Source organism: Dasypus novemcinctus, chromosome 12 (genome assembly GCF_030445035.2).
Source record: "Dasypus novemcinctus isolate mDasNov1 chromosome 12, mDasNov1.1.hap2, whole genome shotgun sequence".
In the NCBI taxonomy this organism is placed as follows: domain Eukaryota; kingdom Metazoa; phylum Chordata; class Mammalia; order Cingulata; family Dasypodidae; genus Dasypus; species Dasypus novemcinctus.
Genome location: NC_080684.1, coordinates 45,797,223 through 45,820,937, shown reverse-complemented (window position 1 = coordinate 45,820,937; position 23,715 = coordinate 45,797,223). Strand labels below are relative to the sequence as shown.

Below are 23,715 nucleotides of genomic sequence, written 5' to 3'. Positions count from 1 at the left end.
ATTTGTTCACATCAAATTTTACTTCTTAACTTCTAGAAGGCAGAGAGCAACTACATACAGCAAGTAGTCCTACACTACACAAAACCAGGTCCTTGAAGGCTTAAGATGGTTGATTAGATTGAAATGGTCCATTTTTTCAGAAACAGAGGCGAGGTTAATTTCAATGTGTTCAAAAGACAGTTTTGAGAGCTTTGGGCTCTGGGAAGTTATAAAGGACATAAAACTTTTCTAGAAATACTATCTACTGATTAGTTGTAATATAAAGAAAAGAACAAAAAAATCCAGAGTAAAATACATACTTACTAGAACACATGGAATGTGCTGAGGTTCAACTGTGAAAAACTTTTCATATCTAACAACAGTTTCAAAGAACTCCAAAGTCACGGATGTATGCTGATAAGAACTAACTCCTGATGTTACCAGCTGGAACAGGAAAAAGTTAAGAAATCAATCCTTATTTTATTGCAAATCCAAATGTCCCAGTATCTCATCATTAACAGATGCTAAGCTCTAACAATTAAGGAACTCCCACTAGCTTATAGTGAAACGGAAAATTATGTTCAAAGTAAATTATCTTTAGTATACTTACAGTTCGCATCATATCCTGCAAAGCACTAGCTTTTGAAACATCACCTGAGAAGTGAGCACCATGAGATACTGGAAGAGCTTCTGCCAACATATACAGCAATCTTATTGCTACTTCAACTTCCATAAACCGTGTAGTCTGCCAATTCCTACCGAGGTATAACATGTTAGTCAGTGAGATTTGAATATATGCTTTAAAAAAAAAAAGATTTATTTATTTATTTCTGTCCCCTCCCACCACCCCAGTTGTCTGTTCTCTGTGTCTATTCGCATGTTCTTCTTTGTCCGCTTCTGTTGTTGTCAGTGGCACGGGAATCTGTGTTTCTTTCCGTGTGTGCGGCGCCATTCTTGGGCAGGCTGCACTTTCTTTCGTGCTGAGCGGCTCTCCTTATGGGGCACACTCCTTGTGCATGGGGCTCCCCTACGCGGGGACACCCGTGTGGCATGGCACTCCTTGTGCGCATCAGCACTGCGCATGGGCCAGCTCCACACGGGTCAAGGAGGCCCGGGGTTTGAACCGCAGACCTCCCATGTGGTAGGCGGACGCCCTAACCACTGGCCCAAGTCCACTTCCCTGAATATATGCTTTAAAAAAAAACAAACAACTTTCCTCCCTTCCATCCAAACATTTGAGTATAGGATGTATACATCATGTTCCTCTTAACACAACAGTTTAAGGGACATTTCCTAAGAATAATGATACTCACTATACAAGCAGCTTAAGTACAGCTATCAAGTTCAAGAAATGTAATATTGATATAAAGCATATAGTTTATAGTCCAATTTTTCAGTTGTTCCAATTGTGTCCTCCCCCTACCCCCGACTGGGATGAGGTGTCTTTTTTTTTCAAAAGAAAGTATATATGACCTAAAAGTTATCCCTTTAACCATATTCAGGTAAATAATTCAGTGTTGTTAATTATATTCCCACAATGTTCTGCTACCACTCACATCCTAGAGTACCAGAACTGTTCCACCACCCCAAACAGAAATTCTATACCTTTTGAACTTAACTTCCCATTCCCTAACCCCACCCCAGCCCCCAGGAGCCTATATTCTGGTTTCTGATTATGAATTTCCTTATTCAAATTATTTCATATCAGTGAGATCATATCGTATTTGTTCCTTTGTGTCTAGTTTCCTTCACTCAGTATGCTTTCAAGTGAACATGAACTTTTTATACAACGAGTGATGTACACGATAGTAAGACACCAACAAAATCATCCATCTTTAAAGATTCATAGTAAGTAAGTACCAATTTTGTCAGGCATCATAATTTATATCACAGAAATAGAAATAATGGAAGTAATGAATGCCATCCATTTTATTCTCTATTCCAAAAAGCAGCATTTCCCCCAAGGATCAAGAAAAACCAAGGGGAAAAAAGAAATACATGGTTTCTAGAAATGCATTATGACTTTGATAAATAACATGGATTAATATGTCATACAAATCACTTTTTTTTTTTAACCACTATCAGGTAGCAAAGGAAAACAGGCAGGGTTGTTACAATAAACAATTAACTTACTGTAGTGTTGAACTAAAAACTCTGCGAACAGAAGCCAGCAGTAACTCTGGTGAGACTTGAGCAAGTCTGTCTAGTAATAACTTCAGTTGTTTTCTGTATTCTACAAACATGGCTTCATCTTCACCCTATAATATATTTTAAATTCTCATAAATTTAAAAAAAATAAAAGACCTTAAAGTCCACGTAAATAGTGATTTCTAATGTAGTTTTCTAAGTTAAAATCATAATTGTTTTTAAACTCAATATTCATTTATATAGGGAAACTGGTACTATGCTTAGCAGCTTTTACCCTCCTGCTCCCAAATATTTCTGAACATAACCCTATTCCTTGAAATTCGAGAGCCAGAAAAAGTTTAGGAAGGAGGACAAGGACAAACTTATAGAGCCAGAATGGGTTAACACTAAGCTCTTGTGAGATTTTCAACTCCTTATTCATCTTATACTTTAATGTCCATTGTAAAATATGATAATATTATTGTATGATTATAGAAATAGTATTAATATATATAACTAGCCTGGCATATAGTAAGTATGCAGAGTGTTGGTTATTATCATCATTATCCTTCTATAGTCCAGAGTTTGACAATGCCAGAGGTGGGTAATAGAACATTTTAGCACACAGCTAAAGAGAATGTCAGGACTGTCACTGAAAAGTACCTAATGGCCCTTGTGTTTTATAGGAAGCTTGCCCACTTGCAATCCTGACAAGGCTTCTAACCTGAACAAGGCTAAACAAGTAAGTACCTCATTTCCACTCTCCATAGAGACTTAAGATCTGAGGCTAATAGTTCTCCAACTCATCACTCTATTGAATACAAAATAAGATAAAATCACCAATACATATTATCAGTATTTTACTGAGTTCAATACTGCCAAGTGTTTTTAAAAAGGTTGTTAATGGACAATATACCGAAAATGAAAAATTAGCAAGCTTCCATCAATTTTATCTAAGGTTGAGGTCAGTAAAAACAAGACTAATTTCTCAAACATTTCTTATTTTCAAATGGTCCTCAAACAATCAAAACTTGAAATATTAATTTGATGTAAGTAAACAACAAAATTAAAGCTGATTTCTCCTCAACAAAAATTCTTACCTCATTTTCAAAGTTATATTCTTCATCATAAGTCAGTTTTTTCATTACGGCCAACATGATTGCCTAAAATTAAGAATAAAATAACTTTACCATATTTCGAGGCAGATTCTAGACATATACAGAAGCTATCATTAGTTTTAAAAAAGCAGAAAGAAGTCAATTTTACCTCTACATTAGCTTTTTGCTGATCCGACAGCACTGTAAGCTGTTAAAAAGTAAGCAGTAATTTGTTAGGTTTCCTAAAATTATATATGCTTATCATAATATTTTTAAAAAACCAGAGATCTTTTAAAACATGCACACAACCTTTTGGAGGGCAGACTGGCAGTACCTGCCAATGTTTAAAATGTACTGACTGTAACACCTAGCAATTCTAGTTCTTGTAAATAAGCTAACAGGTCAACAATGACATGTAGATAAATGTTTGACTTTTAAAGACACCCACAATGTATCAAGCAGAAAGGCAGATATAGGACAATATGATTTCATCTTGTTTTTAGAAAAGCAAAACAAGCATAGAAACCCAATAAGAACAAGAAAGTTGGGATTACTAGTACTGATTTTCATTTTTTCATACCTTTCTGCAATGCCTTAAATTTCTTAAAATATGCATTCAGATGTTTTTTATAAAACAGAAGGTATTCCCATTTTGGAGGAAAAAAAACAAACATTTTAGGCTTGACTTGATCCAGTTAAATCCAATGTATAAAAAACAGGAATGGTTCTTTCATCTAATGACATAATGAGAAGTTACCAACTCTTTAAAAGGCTACGTATTATAATGTGCAGACTAATAATACCTTCTATATTTTAAGTTCTTATGGGAAGCAACTGTTTAGAAACAAACTTGTAAAAAATGGTTTAGAAGAAATAATGGATAGGAAATTAATGAAACACGTTTAACAAAATTTCTACTATATTTAGAAATAAGTACAAGTTTAAAATAAAAAATAAGCTAAGCTTATAATTACCTCTGAAGCTAATCAGTCAAGTATATTTTAGAACCTGGCCATTCCTGTTATCTAGCTAGGAAGTTTTTTGTTTTCAGTTTTTTAAATAAGTATATATACTGTATCATTATTTTAACTGTGGAAGAAATTGCCCAGAGAAGAGAGAAATAGAATACTTGACAACAGAAATCTTTAGGTAGTAGACTTATAGGTATATTTCCTTATTTTCATTTTTCTGTATTTCCCAAATTCTCTATGACTCCTCTGTTATCTATTAGACAAAAAGATTAAAAACAAGAACTTACCTGTTTCAAAATATGAAGATAATCATAACAAAACCCAATAATGTTAGAGGAGATGTCGTCATCCTCATGAATTAGTAGCTGCAACAAGAGTGCCACTTTTGTCTCAATAGCCTGGAGAGCCTCTTGAGCATTCTTGATATCTCCATTCTTAATTAACTTAGTCCAGCTAACTATCAGTGACTGTCCCATTCCATTTACCAGCTTAGAAAATCTGGCCAAGAAGTCAACATCTTCTTCCTATAAGCAATCAAGACACACATCAATTTAAAATCATCTACCAACGAGTAAGAGAGAACACCCTAAACTTTAGTTTCAAGCAAGTGTTGATTATAGGATTCAATTTTAAAGGATATTAGACATCTCAACAATTCTACTGTTTTTGATAGGGGAAATTTTAGAATTTGAGTTCTCCTTTTATCATTATTATTATTCACTAGTCCTGCTTTAAGGGAAAAAAACTCTTTAAAAATAACTATTCTCAATGAGTGTAGTTCTGTAGCTATTACCACCTATACAAAAGTGAAAAATATAGGTCTGTAGTTGCGGGAAATCCTACGTTTCTCCTAGAAGACAAATTTTAATTTAATCAGTATGTTAGCTTCCTCCTTTCTAAGTAACGTTAAATGTAGTAAACATGTTCTAAAAAAAGGAATACTGCCACCTTATATGTGACAGTTTAAAAGTTTTTCTGATATTAGGTTGGTGCAAAAGTAATTGCAGTTTTGCACTGTTAAAATTTGCTGTTTGATATTGGCATACCATTCTTAAATAAATGTGGTTAGTTACATACCATTTTAATGTGCATTTCTCGCTTTACGTTTTTTTCCCTAATGACTTATTACTTGCTGTTTATTTTATATTTATTTTAGACTATGGAAATGATGTTAGACAAAAAGCAAATTAGACCAATTTTCTGAGTTCAAAATGGGTCATAAAGCAGCAGACAACTTGCAACATCAACAGCGCATTTGGCCAGGGACTGCTAACGAACATAAGGTGCAGTGGTGGTTCAAGAACTTTTGCAAAGGAGACGAGAGCCTTGAAGATGAGGTGCATAGTGGCCAGCCATTGGAAATTGACAATGACCAATTGAGAGCAATTATCGAAGCTAATCCTCTTAAACTACATTAGAAATTGCCAAAGAATTCAATGTCAATCGTTCTATGGTCACTTAGCACTTGAAGCAAATAGAAAAGGTGCTCGATAAGTGGGTGGCTTATGAGCTGACTGAACAGCAAAAAAAATCGTTGTTTTTAAGTGTTGTCTTCTTATTCTATGCAACAACAAACCATCTCTCGATCGGATTGTGACTTGCAATGACAAGAGGACTTTATACAGCTAGCGACAACCAGTTCAGTGGTTGGACCAAGAAGAAGCTCCAGAGCACTTCTCAAAGCCAAACTTGCACCAAAAAAAGGTCATAGTCACTGTTTGGTGGTCCGCTGCTGGTCTGATCCACTATAGTTTTCTGAATCCCCGTGAAACCATTCCATCTGAGAAGTATGCCCAGCAAATTGATGAAATGCATGAAAACTGCCATGCCTGCAGCTGGCACTGGTCAACAGAAGAGGGCGAATTCTTCTCCACGACAATGCCCAGCTGCATGTCACAAAACCAAAGCTTCAAAAGTTGAATGAACTTGGGCTATGACGTTTTGTCTCATCTGTCATATTCACCTGACCTCTTGCAAAACGACTACCACTTCTTCAAGCATCTCGACACCTTTTTGCAGGGAAAATACTTCCACAACAGCAGGATGCAGAAAATGCCTTCCAAGTGTTCATAGAATCCTGAAGCATGGATTTCTACGCTATAGGAATAAACAAACTTATTTCTCATGGTCAAAAATGTGGTGACTGTAGTGTTTCCTATTTTGATTAATAAAGATATGTTTGAACGTAGTTATAATGATTTAAAACTCATAGTCCCAAACCACAATTCCTTTTGCACCAACCTAATAGTAACTATTTGATCCATAACCAATCTGCAAGGAGACAGAACTGCTAGCTACTCAAAGTATGATCCACAAATCATTAGTATCAGCCTGGGGGTTTGTTAGAAATGCATCATTTTGGGCCCTACCCTAGATTTACTAAATCACATTCTACATTTTACCCTAAATTCCAAGTTTAGGAAATGGTAGAATCTATTGTTCAAAATATTATGAATAACATTTCTAAGATATTTTGGGGTAGAGTATTTTATTATTATAATCGCAAAGAAAGTTTCCAACATTTAAAAGGAAAAGGAAGAGAAAAAACTATATATTTAAGTTACTACCTCTCCTATATTTTCCAATAATTATCAAAATTCTTAATACAAATTTACTGACCTGATCGATGCTGAAAAATCCAGCAGACTGTAATACTTGACACAAAGATTCTACTAGTTTCATTTTATCAACAGGGTCCATTCCTTTATTTACGATTTCAAATAAACAGTCACATGCTTCTTCCCGTAGAACTTCTATTGACATATGACCTAGCAGCATATTTATAAATCTGGTAAAGGGAGAAAATAAAATAATTATAACATTTTCAAAATCTGGCATATGACCTAGCAGCATATTTATAAATCTGGTAAAGGGGGGAAATAAAATAGTTATAACAATTTCAAATTCTTAAGTTTTACTGTATTTTGAAGGTTTATATTAAGAAACTATAAGTGTACTTACCTATCATTGGCTATAAGGGATAAGTCTATCCAAGACACATAAGCCCCAACTACTTCAAGGCACTGACATGTCACTTCTGAATTAGTATATTGATAATTTTGTAAGATTTGGTACCATGATTCCACCAGATTTGGAATGCACTGTTCCCTCATGGTATCTTTTATTAGAGTATTCCTACGAGCCTCCTAAAAATAATCAAACAAATATAAAAGAACAAAAACATACCAAATAAATAAAGTAGATTACGTCACAAAATATTTGACATCTGAATAGTTGCACACAGTAATTTCATTGCTACTAAACTTCCATACTTATTAACACATTCCCTGCCACTATTTCCTTTTTGTCAGCTTTAAAATAATATCCTGTGATTCTTTGTATTTCCTCTTTCCGTTCTACTCCTCAGTGCCAGATTTAATTTCTTATTAAACACAAACTATAAATAAGCATTGTTTAGAAATCATAGGCAACCGATAAGTTATTTCTCAGTATTATGTAAATACGAAACTATAAGTAGAGAATGGAAGTAACTTAAATTTGTGATGATTCTCTTTCAAGTTATAAACTAAGGTGATGAACTATGTGACTAATTGAGAATACGGAAGCAGCTAAGCATTGATCACTCATAATCATTTTTTCCCTCTTCAGAGACTATACAGCTGCCTTAAATATAGATGACATTTTTCAGGAATTCATAGGAGAAAATTTATATATTCCCCTGGAGACAGTGCTTGTTTAGTTTGAAAAAAATCTCTATGTATAATACTCTAATTTCAAACAATATCTGGAAACAAAATCAAGTTTTAGTTCCTTTGTAAAATAAAATTCAAAATATTGGGCAAATTTATAATTACTCTTAAGAAAATCTATCTTAAAAATAAGACTTCCTACCCTTTTTATTATGTGCCCATTATCTCCTACAAAATATACTTAAAAACTAAAAACATAATGAGAAGTTACTTGCCTCTGATGTATGCACTACATCACGATCCACCAACTCCGAATCAATAGCCATGAGGATACGGAGGTACAGATCCACTCCCCTTGGATTTAGGTCCACTACTGAGAGAATGTCAAAAAAAAACTTGGGCCATTTAGTTAGATATTCGGTAACAAAGAGCAAGGCGAAGACTTGGGCTGCTTTATTTCGTATAAAGGTCTTCTCTGGTTGGGGATTCAGCATCTGACAAACACAGAAATAGTCCATGAAATTAAATGCAAACTGAAAGGACTCAAACTCAGATTGTTTTCCTATTTATTGTTAATAGGCAAAAACCCACCAAAGTTCATCATGGCTCAGATTAATTGTGCAATAAATACGTGCTTTAAAGTTATCAAGGCATTTAAGTGACAAACCTACAAAGATGGTAATGATTACTTCTGATTCTCATACTTTTACAGAGAACTTCTTATACAGAGCTAGCCCTCATTTACTCTAAGACATACAGAAGATACTCTTGAAACCAACTTCATTAAAATGAAGCAACCTACAGTTTCTTCTAAAGTGAAAACATTTTTTTCAATTATTTTCTTCTAGCTGTTTGCTCTTTAAGGAAAATAAAAAAATTCTAGCTACACAACTTATTATATTAAGATTATCTAAAATTAACCAAAAATAACATACTCAAATAAAGAACTCCATTTTCTTTTGAAAAGGGCTCTCCATGAAGAGAGGCTGTCCAAGAAGGCTTAACTGAAAAACCCAATAGAAAAGTCATTTCTGTCGAGTAGTTTGATCAGCAATTTTTTAGAAAAGCTACTGAATCAAACAGAGGATAAATGACTAAAATCTTAGATATAAAGCTGCAAACTCCTGCAAAATAAATGTTTAAATATTTGGTAAGTTGAGAAACTGAATGAAATTACTATTTTACCTGAGCTTGAAGCCACGATATGAGTGTCTCCCTAATTAGCTGTTGTTGAACAGTAGTTAGTTCTGAGTATCTGTTTAAAATAGACAAGATAATAATGACCATATTTTGTGTTTCTGGTTTTGAAAAGTAATAGCCTCAAATGCATTTGAAAGGGAAAATTTATATAGTACTCAATTATCTAAAATTTCCTAAAATAATTTGATAATGCCTCTCACCACTTAAAAAAAAATAGGATAGGAATGACAGGTAGAATATTAAGATAGAGCTCAGTTTTATTTGTGGTTCCATTCATGGCAGGTAAACAGTATTTCTGACAGAAATTTATCCATATCCCAAGGTTCACAACAAAAATCAATAGGTATATCAAGGGTCCCCTAAGCAGCAATTCACTGTTGTGCTTAATAAAAGCTGGGTCATAAGTGCTTGTTCTGCCACTCAGCTTTAATAAACAGTTGTCATATAGGAAATCAGGCCTAGTATTGTCAAGTCTTCTAACACATTTTTCTGTGAAACGTCTACATTTTTATATGGAACCAACTTACTTCAGTATTTTTAAAACATCAAAATATCTATAAACTGGATGTGTGAATTACAGATTGATTTGCATCTCACATTTTCCCAAAAAAGGGAAAAAATTAATTTAAAAATAATGGTCTTTCCCAACAAATTTGAGTCAGAACAGTGAGAAAAATCTTACTTGTATTTAACTTGATGTTCCAGTACTTGAAAGCAGAAAAACTTTATGTGATCATCACTGGAAGAGACAAAAAGAAAAGTAAAATTGGATTAAGTGGAACATGAATTGGGGGAAAACCAATAAAAGTCAAACTATTAATATTAATGAATAATACAGTTGAGAAGTTTCTCAAACTCTACATTTAGCTTGCTTTCTACTTATCAATCTCATTTTAATTACATTCATAGCCACTTGCGTAAAATGCTAAGAGGAGGCCCACACCAATCAAGATGCTGGAATAGAAAGCTTCAAGGTTTGATCTCCCCAAAGAAACTTTGAACAAGCAGCAATAACTGTTAGAAACATCTTTTTCAAAGCTTCAGAAAGCAGTTAAAGGATTGCAGTAACAGGGCAAGAGCCAAATCAAGAAAAAGACAACTTAAAAGCAGTAGAATCTCATGGGCCATTACTGGCCCCTTCCTCATCCCCTACCAGCTCAGTGTAGAGCTGGCCAGCACACTCAGTATGGATCCCTGGTTCCAGTTCTGGTGGGAGCAGAGTGACCCTCATGCACATACTGGGAACATGTTTGTCTGGTCTAATTTGTGTGGTGGCAGCCAAAGGGATTGAACCAGGACACTCATACCAGGATCACTGTCTCGGAACTTGCCCTGTGTGTAGAAGGAAGTTGACAGAGCTCTACTACAGAATGCTACATGAGATCAAATTGTGGTTGCCTGGGATGAAGGATTGCTGGCTATAGGACATACAGTGTAGTGCCTCGGACCATAAGGAAACTGTTTCCTAAGAAAGAGAAGACCTTCAGACCTTATAAAGTAGGGAATTCCTAGGGTCATTCACCCATGTTGAGAACAAGACACATGCTTGGAAAGGATCAGGGAGGTCCCAAAGCTTTGGCCTTCAGCTATTCTCTAAGCTGTGGGTAATATCAGAGGGAGAGCACTGGCAAGATCTACAAAGACAAGAAAGGTGTTTTCTCCTGTTCTTTTTTTTTTTTAAACTATAGTTTGAGACTTTATGTACTCCCAGAAAAACATGTCCTTAGAGCTAACCCATTCCTATGGGAGTAAACCTATTTTAGGTAAGGCCTCTTGATTAAATTACTTCTGTAAGGCATGACCCAGGGTGGTTCTTAGTCATTTTACTGCAGTAATTTATAATTGGGATGAATAAGGACACAGTAATAGAGAGGAACCCATGGAAGCTGAGAGGAAACTACAGAAATCAGGAAGGTAAAAGCAAATGAAATTGGGAGGAGATGGAAGACACTGCCATGTGCCTTCCCATTTGACAGAGGAGTCCAGGATAGCCAGCATCTTGGTCTTTGGGAAGAGTGTCGCTTGATGCCCTGTCTAGACATTTTCATGGCCTCAGAACTGTAAGCTTTTAGGCTAATAAATTCTCATTTTAAAAGGCAATCCATTTGTGTATACTGCTTTTGGTAGCTTTAGCAAACTAATGGTATTTGGAAGAATTCTGGGGAGTGGATGTGGCTCAAGCAGTTGGGTGCCCCTCTCCCATGGTCATGGGTTCAGTTCCTGGTGCCTCAAAAGAAGAAGTGGATACAGCAAGAGCAAATAGTGAGTGCAAACAACAAGTAGACAGACGAGGATGCCATCTCAGGAATGGGAAGAAAAGCCTGTCATAACACTACATGGACACAAACTTAAGGAATAGTTGCCTAAGAGGCTGAATTCCAGCAATAATACATTAAAATATCGAAATGTCCAGGTTTCAACAAAAGATTACAAAACATACAAAGAAATAAGAAGCAATGACCCAGGCAAAGAAGATTAAATAAAGCATTTGAAATGACTGCTGAAGAGGACCAGATCTAGGATACTCTAGACAAAGACTTCTGAAAAAATGGTCCTAAATATGTTCAAAGACTAAAGGAAAGTGTAGACATAAAAGCTAAAGAAGGGAAGCAGATGTGGCTCAACCAGCTGGGCACCCACCTACCGCACAGGAGGTCCTGGGCTCAGGTCCCAGTGACTCCTAAAAGAAGATGAGCAAATACCGCCCCCGCTGCAACAAGCTAGATGGTGCCCCTGCCAGAACGAGTAGATGCCACAAGCCAGCCAATGCCACAACATGCAGAGAATGGATGGGCACTTGCTTCTCATGGGAGGTCCCGGGTTTGATTCCCGGTGCCTCCTGGAGAAGGCAAGCAAACAATGAGCAAGAGAATCTTTGGGGGGGGGGGGCAGGGTATAAATAAAGAAAAATAAAGTAAATAAATAATTCTTAAAAAAAAAACCCACTAAACTAAAGGAAACCAGGAAAATTAAAGATAAACACAAAGAGTATCAATAAGGAGATTGAAATTATAAAATGTAACCAACAAAGCTGAAGACCACAGTAACGAAAATGAAAAATTCCCTATAAGGGTTAACAGAAGATTGGAGCTGGCAGAAGCATCAGTGAACTTGAAGATATGACAATTGATATCTTTCAGTCAGAGAAGAAAAAAAAAAGTGAACAGACTCTAAAAGAGCTGTGGGATACCACCAAGTGTACCAAATAGGCATTACAGGAATCCCAAAAGGAAAAGAAAGTGAGAAATGGGCAGAGAGAACATTCACAGAAATAATGGTGAAAACTTTAAACAAAATTAACAAAAGATCTAACTATATATGCACATCTAAAACACTCAACAAACTCCAAACTGAATAAGCCCAAATAGACCCCATAGCCAGACACTATAACCAAAGTGTTAAATGCCAAAGATAAAGAATCCTAGAAATCACAAGATAAAAGCAATATGTCTTATACAAGGGAACCTCAATAAGATTATGTGCTGTTTTCTCACTGGAAACCATGGAGATGAGAAGGCAGTGGGATGATAAATTTAAAGTGATGAAAGCAAAAAATAGCCAGCCAAGAATTCTACATTCAGCAAAACTGTGTTTCAAAAATGAGTGATGGAGTAAGACGTACCCCAGTAAACAAATCCTGAGGGAGTTCATCACTAGACTAGCCCTGTAAGAGATGCCAGGGGTTCTGCAGATTGAAAGGAAAGCATAATAGACAACAGATCAAAGCCACACGAAGAAATAAAGATCTCAAGTGAAGTTAATGACAGGGGTTATAAACGTAAATGCCAGTCCCATTGTATTTTTGGTTTGTAATTCCACTTTTTACTTCCTACGGGATGTAAATGGCAAGTGCATGAAATGTAATGATAAATCAGTGGTTTTGGACTCATAATGTATAATGATTTGTGACAAAAACTAGATAAGGTGGGAGAACAGAGTGGTATAGGATCATAATTTGTGTATACTATTGAAGGTTAAGTTGGTATCCAAGCAAATGATATTGTTAAAAATTTAAGATGTTTAATAAGCCCATTGGTAACTACAAAGAAATTATCAGAGAACACGCAGGCTCATAAAGACAGAAATTAATAGTTAGGTTACCAGGGCAGGTAGGGGCAATGGGAAGTTAAAGTGTAATGGATGTAGGGTTTCTGTTTGAGGAAATGTGTTTTAATAAGGGAAGGTGGTGAGGAGTACCACAACATTGTGAATATGATTAATCCCACTGAATGGTATGCTTGGGAGTGGTTAATATGGGAAAGTTTATGCTGTATATATATTCCCATGTTAAAAAAAAAAAAGGAAAGAAAAGAACAACTGAAGAGACAATGACAGTTAAAGGCAATACATGAAGCAGGACAGGATCCAACAAGAGAGGACAAAAGGCCCAAAATGACATTGTTGGGACATATAAAAAATTTGGAATACAGACTGTAAGCTTTAAATGATTGTTAAAATTCTTGACCTTGATAATTATACTTAAGGTGGTTACATAAGTGAATACCTTTGTTCTTAGAAAATATATATGGCAATATTATGTGTTTGAGGTGCATGCTGTGTACCACCTATACTCTAGTATTCAGAAAATGGATAAATAGACAGAAAAACAGAAAAATGGATAGGTGAAGATAGAATGATAGGAAGCAGATGTGGCTCAGGCGACTGAGTTCCCACCTACCACATAGGAGGTCTGGGTTCAGTTCCGGGTACTTCCCGGAGAAGACATGCAAGGTGGCAAGCTGATGCGACAGGCTGGCGCAGTGAGATGACATGACAAGATGACACAGTGAGATGATGCAAGCAAGAGACAGTGAGGAAACACAATGAGAGATGCAACAAAGTAGGAAGCAGAGGTAGTTCAGGCAATTAGTGCCTCCCTTCCACATGGGAAGTCCAGGGGTTCAGGTACTGATGCCTCCTAGAAACAGAAGACCAGCACACAACAAACGGACATAGCAAATGCAAACAATGAAGGAGCAGGGAAAAATAAATGAATGAAATGAAACTTAAAAAAAAAAAAGGTAGAATGATACGGCAAATGTAGCAAAATATTAAATTTGGTAGATTTGAGTACCTCAGGAGATAGGGGTATGTTGAAATTCACTGTTTGGGGTCTATACTATTTTTATAACTGTCCTGTGGGTTTGAAAGTATTTAAAAATAAAGTTAAGAAAAAGAAAAAATAAAATAAAAAGCAAACAAAAAAATAAAGTTATTTTTTAAAAAAAAACTAAGAGAACTCAAACATATACAACGTCCAATATTTCCATTCAATCTGGCAAGCAAAACAGACCAAAAAAATTAGATCTACCTTGAATAAAGCACTGTGCCAACAGAAAGCATTCCTCCTAATAAATAAGGATGTTAAAAGTCTTACATTTTACAGTAGAGAGGCTAGATAAAATGGCAAATGGTACAACAGCCAGAGATTGAGTCAAATCAGAGATGGCCATCCGAGACCTTTTTAGAATTCAACCCTAGTCAGTTCTAGGGTAGGGCTACCTGGACTAGCCATCCAGTCTCCAAGTTCATTTAGGAAACCAAGTTATAAATATATTGCCCTTATAAGACATACTCATCAATTACCACTTATACATGTCCCTTTAGTGGGGATATACAGGTATAATAAACCAGCTATAAAATCTAGCAAATTCCCATTAGTGACCTACAGTGTGCTCATGCAAGGCAGTTGGTCTGGGCAAGGCTCAGTCAGTCATGGAATAATTTTTCATAGATAAAGCTAACTGGAAACATAAGAATGGAGACTTTATCTTAATTTAACCTACATGAATTAACCAAATAAAATAATTTCACACAAGAAGATGAAACTTAACTCTTTTAAAAGTTTTGTTTAGTTAAGTTTAATTAGCAACACTCTTTTGAGACATAAGGGTTTCCATTCTTATTAAGGATGACATTAAAGGCTTAACTGAATTATATACAACTGGGGTTTTTTACTCAAGAAGTATACAGGAAGCCTTTTTAATAAAAGCCAGCTCCTATTTTCCCTAAGAGATCCAGGACCCAACTTTCACTAAAATGAAGCACTCAGTTTCTGCTGTGAAACATAGTGACTGATACCACAGCACACAGATTTCTAGCTAGGAGGCCATCACTACCACTCTTGCACTTCTGCTCCCACTAGTTTTATTTTCCCCAAAATTCATGCCAGTTGTACTTCTTTTGTAAGAGTAAGATAATTAATTATTAGATGAATAGATGAAGTGAGTATGATGTAAGTTTCTATTTCTGAAACAATAAATAGCTGTATAGGGAGTCAAGGGGATTAGGGGAGTTGGGGACTTGTACATATTTGGTGTGGGCTAGATAACTAGAAGACTTGGAGGGGCTAGGCTAAATAACTAAAATGTCTATGAATTTGTACTCATTGTTGCTCATTGCATTATAGAGACCCAAAATGGAAATTGTAGAGGATGGACTATGGGTGTAATCAACAGAAAAATGAGGAAGTGAATGCTAGTGGCCATATACACAAAGAAAAGACCTTGGTCCAATTTTAAAAGATGGATAATTGAATGTTTACATACTTTAAGTTAAAATAAAAATTAAGATATATATATATATAAATTATGATTAAACCTTCTTTACCAACTTTTAAAATAACTATCAGCCCCAATCATAAGAAGAAAGTTTTTTCTGTACTATATCCCAGCTGGGATCTGTTGTCAGTTTTATTAATATAACATAAGGCAAAGGATAGTTTTAATGAAGAGTCAATTCTGGAATGGCCAAATTTTTTGATTTCTACACTGAATGATTATGTATTAGTGCTTTTCCAAAAAGCAAAAGCTCATAAAATTTTTATGAAAATATATTTCAAGTACAGGTAAATTTAACAGTCCTGTTAAGTTCAATGAAATTTAAATTCTTCAAAGATTCAAAGAAATTATGTATTAAATACCTATATGTCCTCTGGGTTAGAGCTTCTGCACACACCTGCCAGGCATCTGGGGAAATCTTTAACTGCTCAAAATAGGCCAGGGCCTATAATATGGAAAAACAGAAAAATTCATTTGGAATAGTCAATCTCAATCTACTAATACTAGACAAAATATTCTAGGAGTAGCAAACCATAACAAAGTGGTGAAATATTGACTTCAGGTTTTATGTGCTAAATGAATAATCTGAATGAATAATGATCATTCCTAGAAAAAGAGTTAAAATAAGAAAGGTACCATACCAGTGTTAAGTGTCAATAATGTGTGTATGGAAGGGAAGGGGATAAGGGGTAAGGTTTTTTTCTTTTCAGAGCAATGAAAATGTTCTAAAATTGATTGTGGCGATGAAAGCACAACTCTGTGATTACTCTGTGATTACACTAAAAGCAACTGACTGTATATTTTGAGTGAATTGTATGGTGTGCAAATAAAACTTTAAAAAATAAATAAATTCCATTAGTTATATATTCTAACATCTTTTTTTAATAGTGAAGGAAATAATACAAAAATGCCCTTCAGACTTCACTGGGTTATTATAAGGATGGAGAGAGAAAATGTACAAGTGTTTTTTTGAGTGCCATACTATTATGAGGTATCTGCAATTATAAGAGTAGTATATAAAATGAATTTTTCCTATTTAATAGAAAATATGCCATTAAAGAGATATTTATAAAAGACATAACATACTGTTTATCACTTGATCTACTGTTACACAGAAAAAGGAGAGTATTTCAATTCTTTAATATAATCATATTAGTTCGCCCAGAAAATAAGTTTAAACCTGCAATATAACAGTATGATATGAATTTTGGAAAAGTACCAAATAATTAAAAAGGTCAAAGCTTTAGGAAATGTTTTTCTCATCCCTGTTGATGAATTCAGGACTTTGTAATCAGAAGTAAGCCTATGTGCCAACAAAGAGAGTATTCTCAATCGACCCAGCACTTAAGTCCGCGTACCCTCTACCAAACTGTTGGGAAAGTGGGAGTTACTTTTACCACTCTTTTCCATTAGCATTGTTGTATTAGGCATCAAACACAGATGCAGGTTTCACATGACAATGGTTGAACAGCAAAGTAACCTCACCAACTTATGAAAATGTTCTCAAAGAGTCAAGAAAATTACAAATAAACTAGAAGCACTGCCAGATGATTTCAAAGCACACACGTACTGATACGAACCTTGAAATGTAGTAAAAAGTATAACAAGCAATAGATGAGGTTAATTTCAAATAGATCAATCTTTTTTTGAACTGTAGGTTGTGTGCATTAGCAATGTAATCTATTTAATAGGTCTTGATCAGGAATTAAAACAAAGAAAGAAAAATATCAGAATGTATATACTCAGCAAGAATAAATATTATTTATGAAACTTGTTTTAGTTATGTATGTATAGTCACATATGTGGATATATACATAAACTTATATGTACACATACATAACTGGGTCCAGGTGTTATTTTTCCTTTGGGTTAGAGGTTAAAAAAACAACAAAAACAAAAAAACAAAAAGCCACCATAATAGGTAATGGTTTCTTGTATAAGTGAGGGAATGGACTTTCCTACATTTATAAAGTATCACATAAATGAAGATAATTGAACTGAGATCACCAAATGTGAATTTAACTTAAGTAACAGCTATCTTTAGAAAAGTAAAATAGGAATCCAGGCAGCTGTAAAATAATGAAGTTTTCCAAGCGTGTTCCATGAAATTCCAGGGTTTCCTTTAGTAATGCTTTGGGGGCCAGGAGAGAGGAGTAGGTGGAAGTCAATTACATATATTATGTTACCACCTAATATTTCATTTCCCAACCCCCCCCCCAAAAAGAAGAGGGAATTGAGCTGCTAGAATAGTGAAAACTACTCACATACCATTTTTTCCTTAAATAAGTTTTAAGCCAAAGACAAGTTTCCTATGTTAGAAGAATAACAACAGTAAGGGAAAAAAGCCTGAAAGTTTTTAGTTTTTAACCAAATTGTTTGTACTGTAAATCCATGCATTACTAGAAGGTTTATTAAAAATCTGTGGCAATGGTAATCAAGTCATGGCTTTTGTCACCGAGTTCTTCCACCCAACACCTTTTAAAAAAAATCTTTACTGTCTTTAAGTGGTACCAGAATCAGTTCAGCTACTATCCATGTAAAAAACAGAGAACTACAGGCAGACAAAATGGGAAATTGGGGTTGGCAGACAGTAATTTATCTTACCACCAAACTAAAATAAATTCCCACTATTGAACTCTATCCCAAGGACAACTGGAATTCACCTTTTCTTAGGATCCTTTCATCTTCATCCTAATTAATTTTGTTACTCAAGATAGTTTAATGGGGTATTGAATTAGCATTTTGGAGCTGGATACTTAACACATGTCTGTGGCCGACAGAACCCATTTTTACGACGAAAAGCATTAACTTCTCTATTAAAACCACTGCTAGCTTTTAAAAACCTGATAGCTTCTGGGATTTAAAAAAACTCAAAAGATTTCAAAATAGGAACATCAAATAGTCAAAAGCTTTTCGTTATAAGCATACAATGCCAAGACAGAGTAAAGATAAAGGCCCATTATACTTCTACTATGTGAGTAAGGATTTTATGGTAGATAACTTAATCCACAAGAATTCTGTCTACACACAGAAGACATAGACTTTCAATGTCTTTGGATGTCCTCTTTGACAGGTACCTTGTACTGCCTAGTAGATATTTAAATCTCAATTCCTATTATTTTTCTGTAACTGTAGGGGTAGTTATTTAACAGTAGTCATACACATGGTACTATGTTAACCTATTTGCAATATTTTTTTACTACTTTAAAAAATTTGTTTAAAGCAGAAAACTGTGATTTGGTAAAGTGTTAACCTTGTTTAGCTCACCTATAAAAAATATCCTTTGCTATAAGGAGTAGAAAGAAGAAGTGCCTCTTTCCTTCCACTTATCCTATACTTCCAAAAACCCACATGTCCTTAAAAAACTAATTATAGGTTTGTCATTAGACACTCCTTTTACCATTCAACTATAGTCATGATTACAGTCATGGACTATACTGTTTTAATTGTTTACATTTACTCAAATATCCCAGTACCCCATAATAACATTATCTTTGGATTCCTTATCATGTAATCATTTTAATTTATAACATGGCATAACTGCTTATATACATGTCTGTCTAGACTAAATATCAAGGATGTTAAGTATAACACAGGAGTATAAACAGTTTTTTAGACCAAGCCAAGCAATGGAAAATAAAATATGCACATCTAATACAACAGTAAGTCCCTTGAATGATTCTCTGCTATACGATTTTTAAATAATAAGAAATAATGATTGATGTGGCACAAAGTCCTACCCTGAATTAAATGAGACTTCAATCTTTTTGTTCAGTCAATTAAACAAACAATAAATCTCAATACTTACTGTTTCTATGTTAGCATTCAAATACCTCAAATTTGTCTGCATTTCATAAAGATTAGAACTTTATCATTATATGTATTTTCTTTTCAAGTCTACTAATGCAAATCTGTTGTAACATACTTAAAAAAAAATGATTATGCAGACTTAACTTACCCTTTGTCTAAAGTCTGAATCAGCATTTGGATTTAGCCCTAAAAGAGCCTGTTCATCCATTCCTGCTGCTATTCTTGGAGGTGTCTGATTAAAATAGGTGTGCCCTCTGATCCCACAGAAGAATCCACAAACATCTGCACACAAAAAAACAAGGTTAAAAGAAAACGGTACTTGATAAACATAATGGATGCTTATATAGAATATCATATGTGGATAAAGGTATGCAAAGAAGTTTGAGTGTTTTGAAAGGCTCCAAATTACAATTTGAGAGAAGGTTCTAAATTTGGAAAGACTGGGTCTAGCTAAATACTAATGTACAATTTTTGAAAATCTAAAGTATTCCATTAAGCTTCCTTTTTTATTCTTCAATAAACAGAGTAAACAGAAAATAACTCCTTTCTATTTAAATAGAAGCATCTACTTTACACAATGTTAATTGTTACTTCCAGCATTTAAAAGTGCAATTGTGCAACTGTATATGTAAAAATATTACAAATCCGAATTATCTTATTAATTAAATATACCTACTTCCACATATTAATATTGCAGTTTAAAAAAATAATAAAATGGCTGACGAAATAGTAACATCAGGGTTCAGTATCCTCATTGGGGTATCTACCAAGTAGTTTAAGATAAGTCAAATGAAAGAGGAAAACGTAAGAAAGTGAAAAACCGGTTACTTAGCTTTTGAACAATGAGCTAGTTCTGTCATTTACAGAACTCCACCCACCCTTACCAACCAATTCTAGAAATACATTTCAAAGAACGTTTATAATAATAGATATAAAAATTGACAAATGACTTAATATTGACTAACAAGAGCATTTTTTAGTCTGGAAAATGCTAGAAATGAGCAGAATGAAATTATCGGAGTTTACGGTTTATATGCAAATTATATAAACACTATCAATTATCTAGACACATAAAAATCATCAAATATTTCAAAATAATTCACTTTTTCACAATATAGGGACTAACATTCTCAATTAAGAACATAAGCCCCAAAAGGCAACTTGGTTTTTGATAGAATATTCGAACCAAAACTAACAAACTCAAAATAATGTGAAAATGAGGCTTTAAAAAAAATTACCATAACCAAAAAAAAAAAAAAGATCAGGGCCTGAAGAGTCCAAAGAGACTAATGAAAGGTTGGCAGTGGGCCCTTTAGGAATGGTGAGGTCAGGATCAAATCATGGTTACATGACCCCTACTATAGCATGCCTGTCTTCCCCATATTTACAAAATGTGAAAATCCTTTCTTTGACAGCAAAAAGCCCACCTGTCTGGTACAGTTGCAAAAACTTCAAGGAGGCAAGGTATGCAAAGCATGGCTGACACATCGTGGGCCCTCTACAGGTTACTTAAAATTCAGAGCTAGGCAAGTGGGGAGGGGAAGAGGAGGAGGAGGAAGAGTGGGAAATACTTGGAGCATCTGGGTTTATCATTATAACATACTAGTAAATCAGCATTTTGACTTGTTAGACACAAAAAATTAGACAGTGGGTTTTAAAGTTTTCTCCCACCCCTTGGCCAAAAAGACAGAATCTGATGAATGCTTTCATATATTCTCTTCCCAGAAAAAGACAATTTCAGAGTTTCTATGGCCTTCGGATTGAGAAAACCTATAAAACCTTCTTGAAATTAACATGATTTCTGAGAAAATTGCTTAAACTCCGTCAAGTCACTTTGATAATACCAAGGGAAACAGTCAAGTGACCCTAAGGAAAAACACGGACTGACCAGTAAACCTAAGGGAACCTAAATTTGTGTCAGTACAGAAAGAATCGCCCACAAAGAAGCCATTTGGATAACCAAACTGCAATGGAACAAAGCAAATTACCTACGTGTGCAAACGACTGAGAAGTTACACGAAGTACTTAAAGGTGTCAATCTTCCCAGCTGTGCATGAACACATAATGTTCCAACACGACACCGTCGTGCAAGCTCAAACATTTGTTACAATGGGGTAAAAATCAATTACGCATTTACCGAGTGTTTGGATGAGGTGAAGGGAAGGCGAGCAACATATCTAAAACATAAAGCACTAACTTTCCCACGATAGCCAGTAAGTCAAAGAACCAAACAACTTGGAAAAAGTCCTCCACACCTACTTAAGATCGTTCAAGACGGGGATTAATTGTTCGTCCACGCTGTCAAGTCACTTTAATAAATTCTAACTCCCCCCACTAACAACTAATTAGGGCTTTCAAAAACACTCGTTTTTCTAGTTACGGAGTACATCACGCTTATCTACTCTTGCAGAATTATGTGGAGGGGAACAAATGGAAAGCCCATCCTGCCAAACTACAACACAAAAATAATTCTCTTCCTTTTTTGTCCCGATGCGGGGGGCGAATCAAGTTTGAGGTCCCTGCAGATGAAACTGGTGGGACACGAAATGGGCTTGGCGGCCACAAACGAGGCCGACCCTCCTGGCCGGCCTTGCCCTCTTCCTTCCCCCGGATCCCTCCCCCAAAAGGAAGCCTCGTGGCAATTCGGGTGATGAAACACCCAGCAACGGGCGGCCACGCATTAGGGACCGGCTCTGCGACGATGGCCTCGCGATGGCAGCGCGTATCCACCCACACACAGCCCACCTCGTCCCGGGGCGCGCGGCCATGGAGGACTGGGTCCACACTCCTTCCCTAAAAGAAAGGTGTCGAGGTTTCCTCGAGCGATCCCTCCCGCCAACCCTGCCAACTTCCCACAGCCACGCAAGGAATGAGCCGGGTTCGAGTCCCGCCGCCCCCGGGCCCCAAATCACCTTCCCTATCACTCCATCCCGCCTCCCTGCTTGCACTCCGGAGGGCTGGTCAGCAGAGCGGAGCGACGCGCACGCAGGGTGGCCCTCGTCCTTGTCGCTGTCGTCCTCTGCTACTACTGCAGCGCTAACTCCCGAGACCAAGCTGGCCGGGGCCGCGCGCTTCTCGCTGCTCTGCGTCCCCTGGCGCCTCGTCTTGCGTGGCGCAGGGTAGGTAGACGAACCAGTGGGCGGGTGGGGTTGGCGCTCCAGGAAAGGAAAGAGCGCGAGGCCGGGCTAACGCCGCCGCCGCCGCTGAGTCAGCGCGAAGCTCGCTCCGTGCGTCCGCGCCGCGCTGCCCAAAGCCAGCAGCCTCATGGAGAGCGCAGATGCAGCCTGCGGCCCGGGCCGGAGGCCTACAACTCCCAGCATGCAACGTACATGCGGCGCTTCCGGGCGGCGGGGTGCAAAGTGCGTTCGTTGGCGCCAGCTGGGAGGCGTGGCCGCTGAAGCCTGTGGTGCATGCTGGGACGGGGCATCCGGTCCTCTGTCCTGGCCCCTGTCTCTGAGCTTCTGGCCTCGTCTGCGGAGGCTGTGGGCGCTCGAGTCCGGTTTGCTGGGCCGTTTTCCCGAAGGACTTAGGTAGTTGGTAGGTTAGAGTGTGGAACTAGGGAGGTCAGGGCGACATGGTCCAAACTACGTGTGAGTTCGTCGTTTAAATGATCTTCTATGGCCCATGTGCCATAAGTCCAAGAACTTTAGGATGTTGTTAAGTGCTGAAATTTTAAAATTTCATTTTAAATGTGCTGGTATTTCGTCTTTCATGAAAAGGAGAGCATACTTAGCAAGCCTTTATCGTAGGTTCTCTCTTTGAGGCTAAATATTATTTCCATTCACCAATTTATTAATTTATTAGTACTGCTTAGATTTGAATGCCCTGCTCACTAGGTGTGGACCTTAGGCCCTTTGTTCTTCTGTTTACTCATCAGTAAAATGGGGACCATAGAACCCACTTCAAAGGTTGTTGTGACGGTTGTGTTAATACATGTGTTTGGTACACAGCACTGAGCTCAGTAGTTTTCTTGTTACTCATTTAATATATGCTGAGTATAGACAAGTTTGAGACTACAGTGGAGAATCTCGGGAAAATGGGAACCAAAAAATTAACAGTTTAACAGCTACATTTATTTAGTGGCTGCCTGTGTAAGACACTGCTCCAGGCATTTCATAGATAAAACGTCTTGAATCCCTTTGCATCACATTTGTAATTCACTTGTATAAAGTGTCAGGCTAGGTAGAGTTCCTGTACATTTTATTGTATCCCCAGAGCTTACTTAGTACAGCGTATGCCTGTAGTTTAACTCAAATGAATCATTGAATGGATTGTTACATAGCTGTGATATTCAACTATGGAAGCCCAATACTATTCATAT

The 23,715-nt window shown here is 36.4% G+C and overlaps 1 protein-coding gene across 2 annotated transcripts in view; it reads right to left on the bottom strand.

Moving 5' to 3' along the window:
• Positions 1 to 23,036, bottom strand: part of XPOT (exportin for tRNA) — a 44,214-nt gene extending 21,178 nt beyond the window's left edge. The window contains exons 1-14 of one of the 2 annotated variants that reach the window (XM_058308362.1): positions 22,307 to 22,757; positions 19,543 to 19,676; positions 15,947 to 16,029; positions 9,707 to 9,763; positions 9,010 to 9,079; positions 8,100 to 8,318; positions 7,136 to 7,320; positions 6,794 to 6,962; positions 4,462 to 4,698; positions 3,373 to 3,411; positions 3,207 to 3,269; positions 2,113 to 2,237; positions 590 to 734; positions 304 to 423 (exon numbers count right to left, since the gene is read on the bottom strand). In XM_058308362.1, the coding sequence (XP_058164345.1) occupies positions 304 to 423; positions 590 to 734; positions 2,113 to 2,237; positions 3,207 to 3,269; positions 3,373 to 3,411; positions 4,462 to 4,698; positions 6,794 to 6,962; positions 7,136 to 7,320; positions 8,100 to 8,318; positions 9,010 to 9,079; positions 9,707 to 9,763; positions 15,947 to 16,029; positions 19,543 to 19,602 (1,572 nt within the window). In that variant the 5' untranslated portion in view covers positions 19,603 to 19,676; positions 22,307 to 22,757. Of the gene's footprint in view, positions 1 to 303; positions 424 to 589; positions 735 to 2,112; positions 2,238 to 3,206; positions 3,270 to 3,372; positions 3,412 to 4,461; positions 4,699 to 6,793; positions 6,963 to 7,135; positions 7,321 to 8,099; positions 8,319 to 9,009; positions 9,080 to 9,706; positions 9,764 to 15,946; positions 16,030 to 19,542; positions 19,677 to 22,306 lie in introns of both variants that reach the window. The other variant, XM_058308364.1, reaches the window with a different exon arrangement.
• Between the last annotated feature and the right edge of the window lie 679 nt (positions 23,037 to 23,715).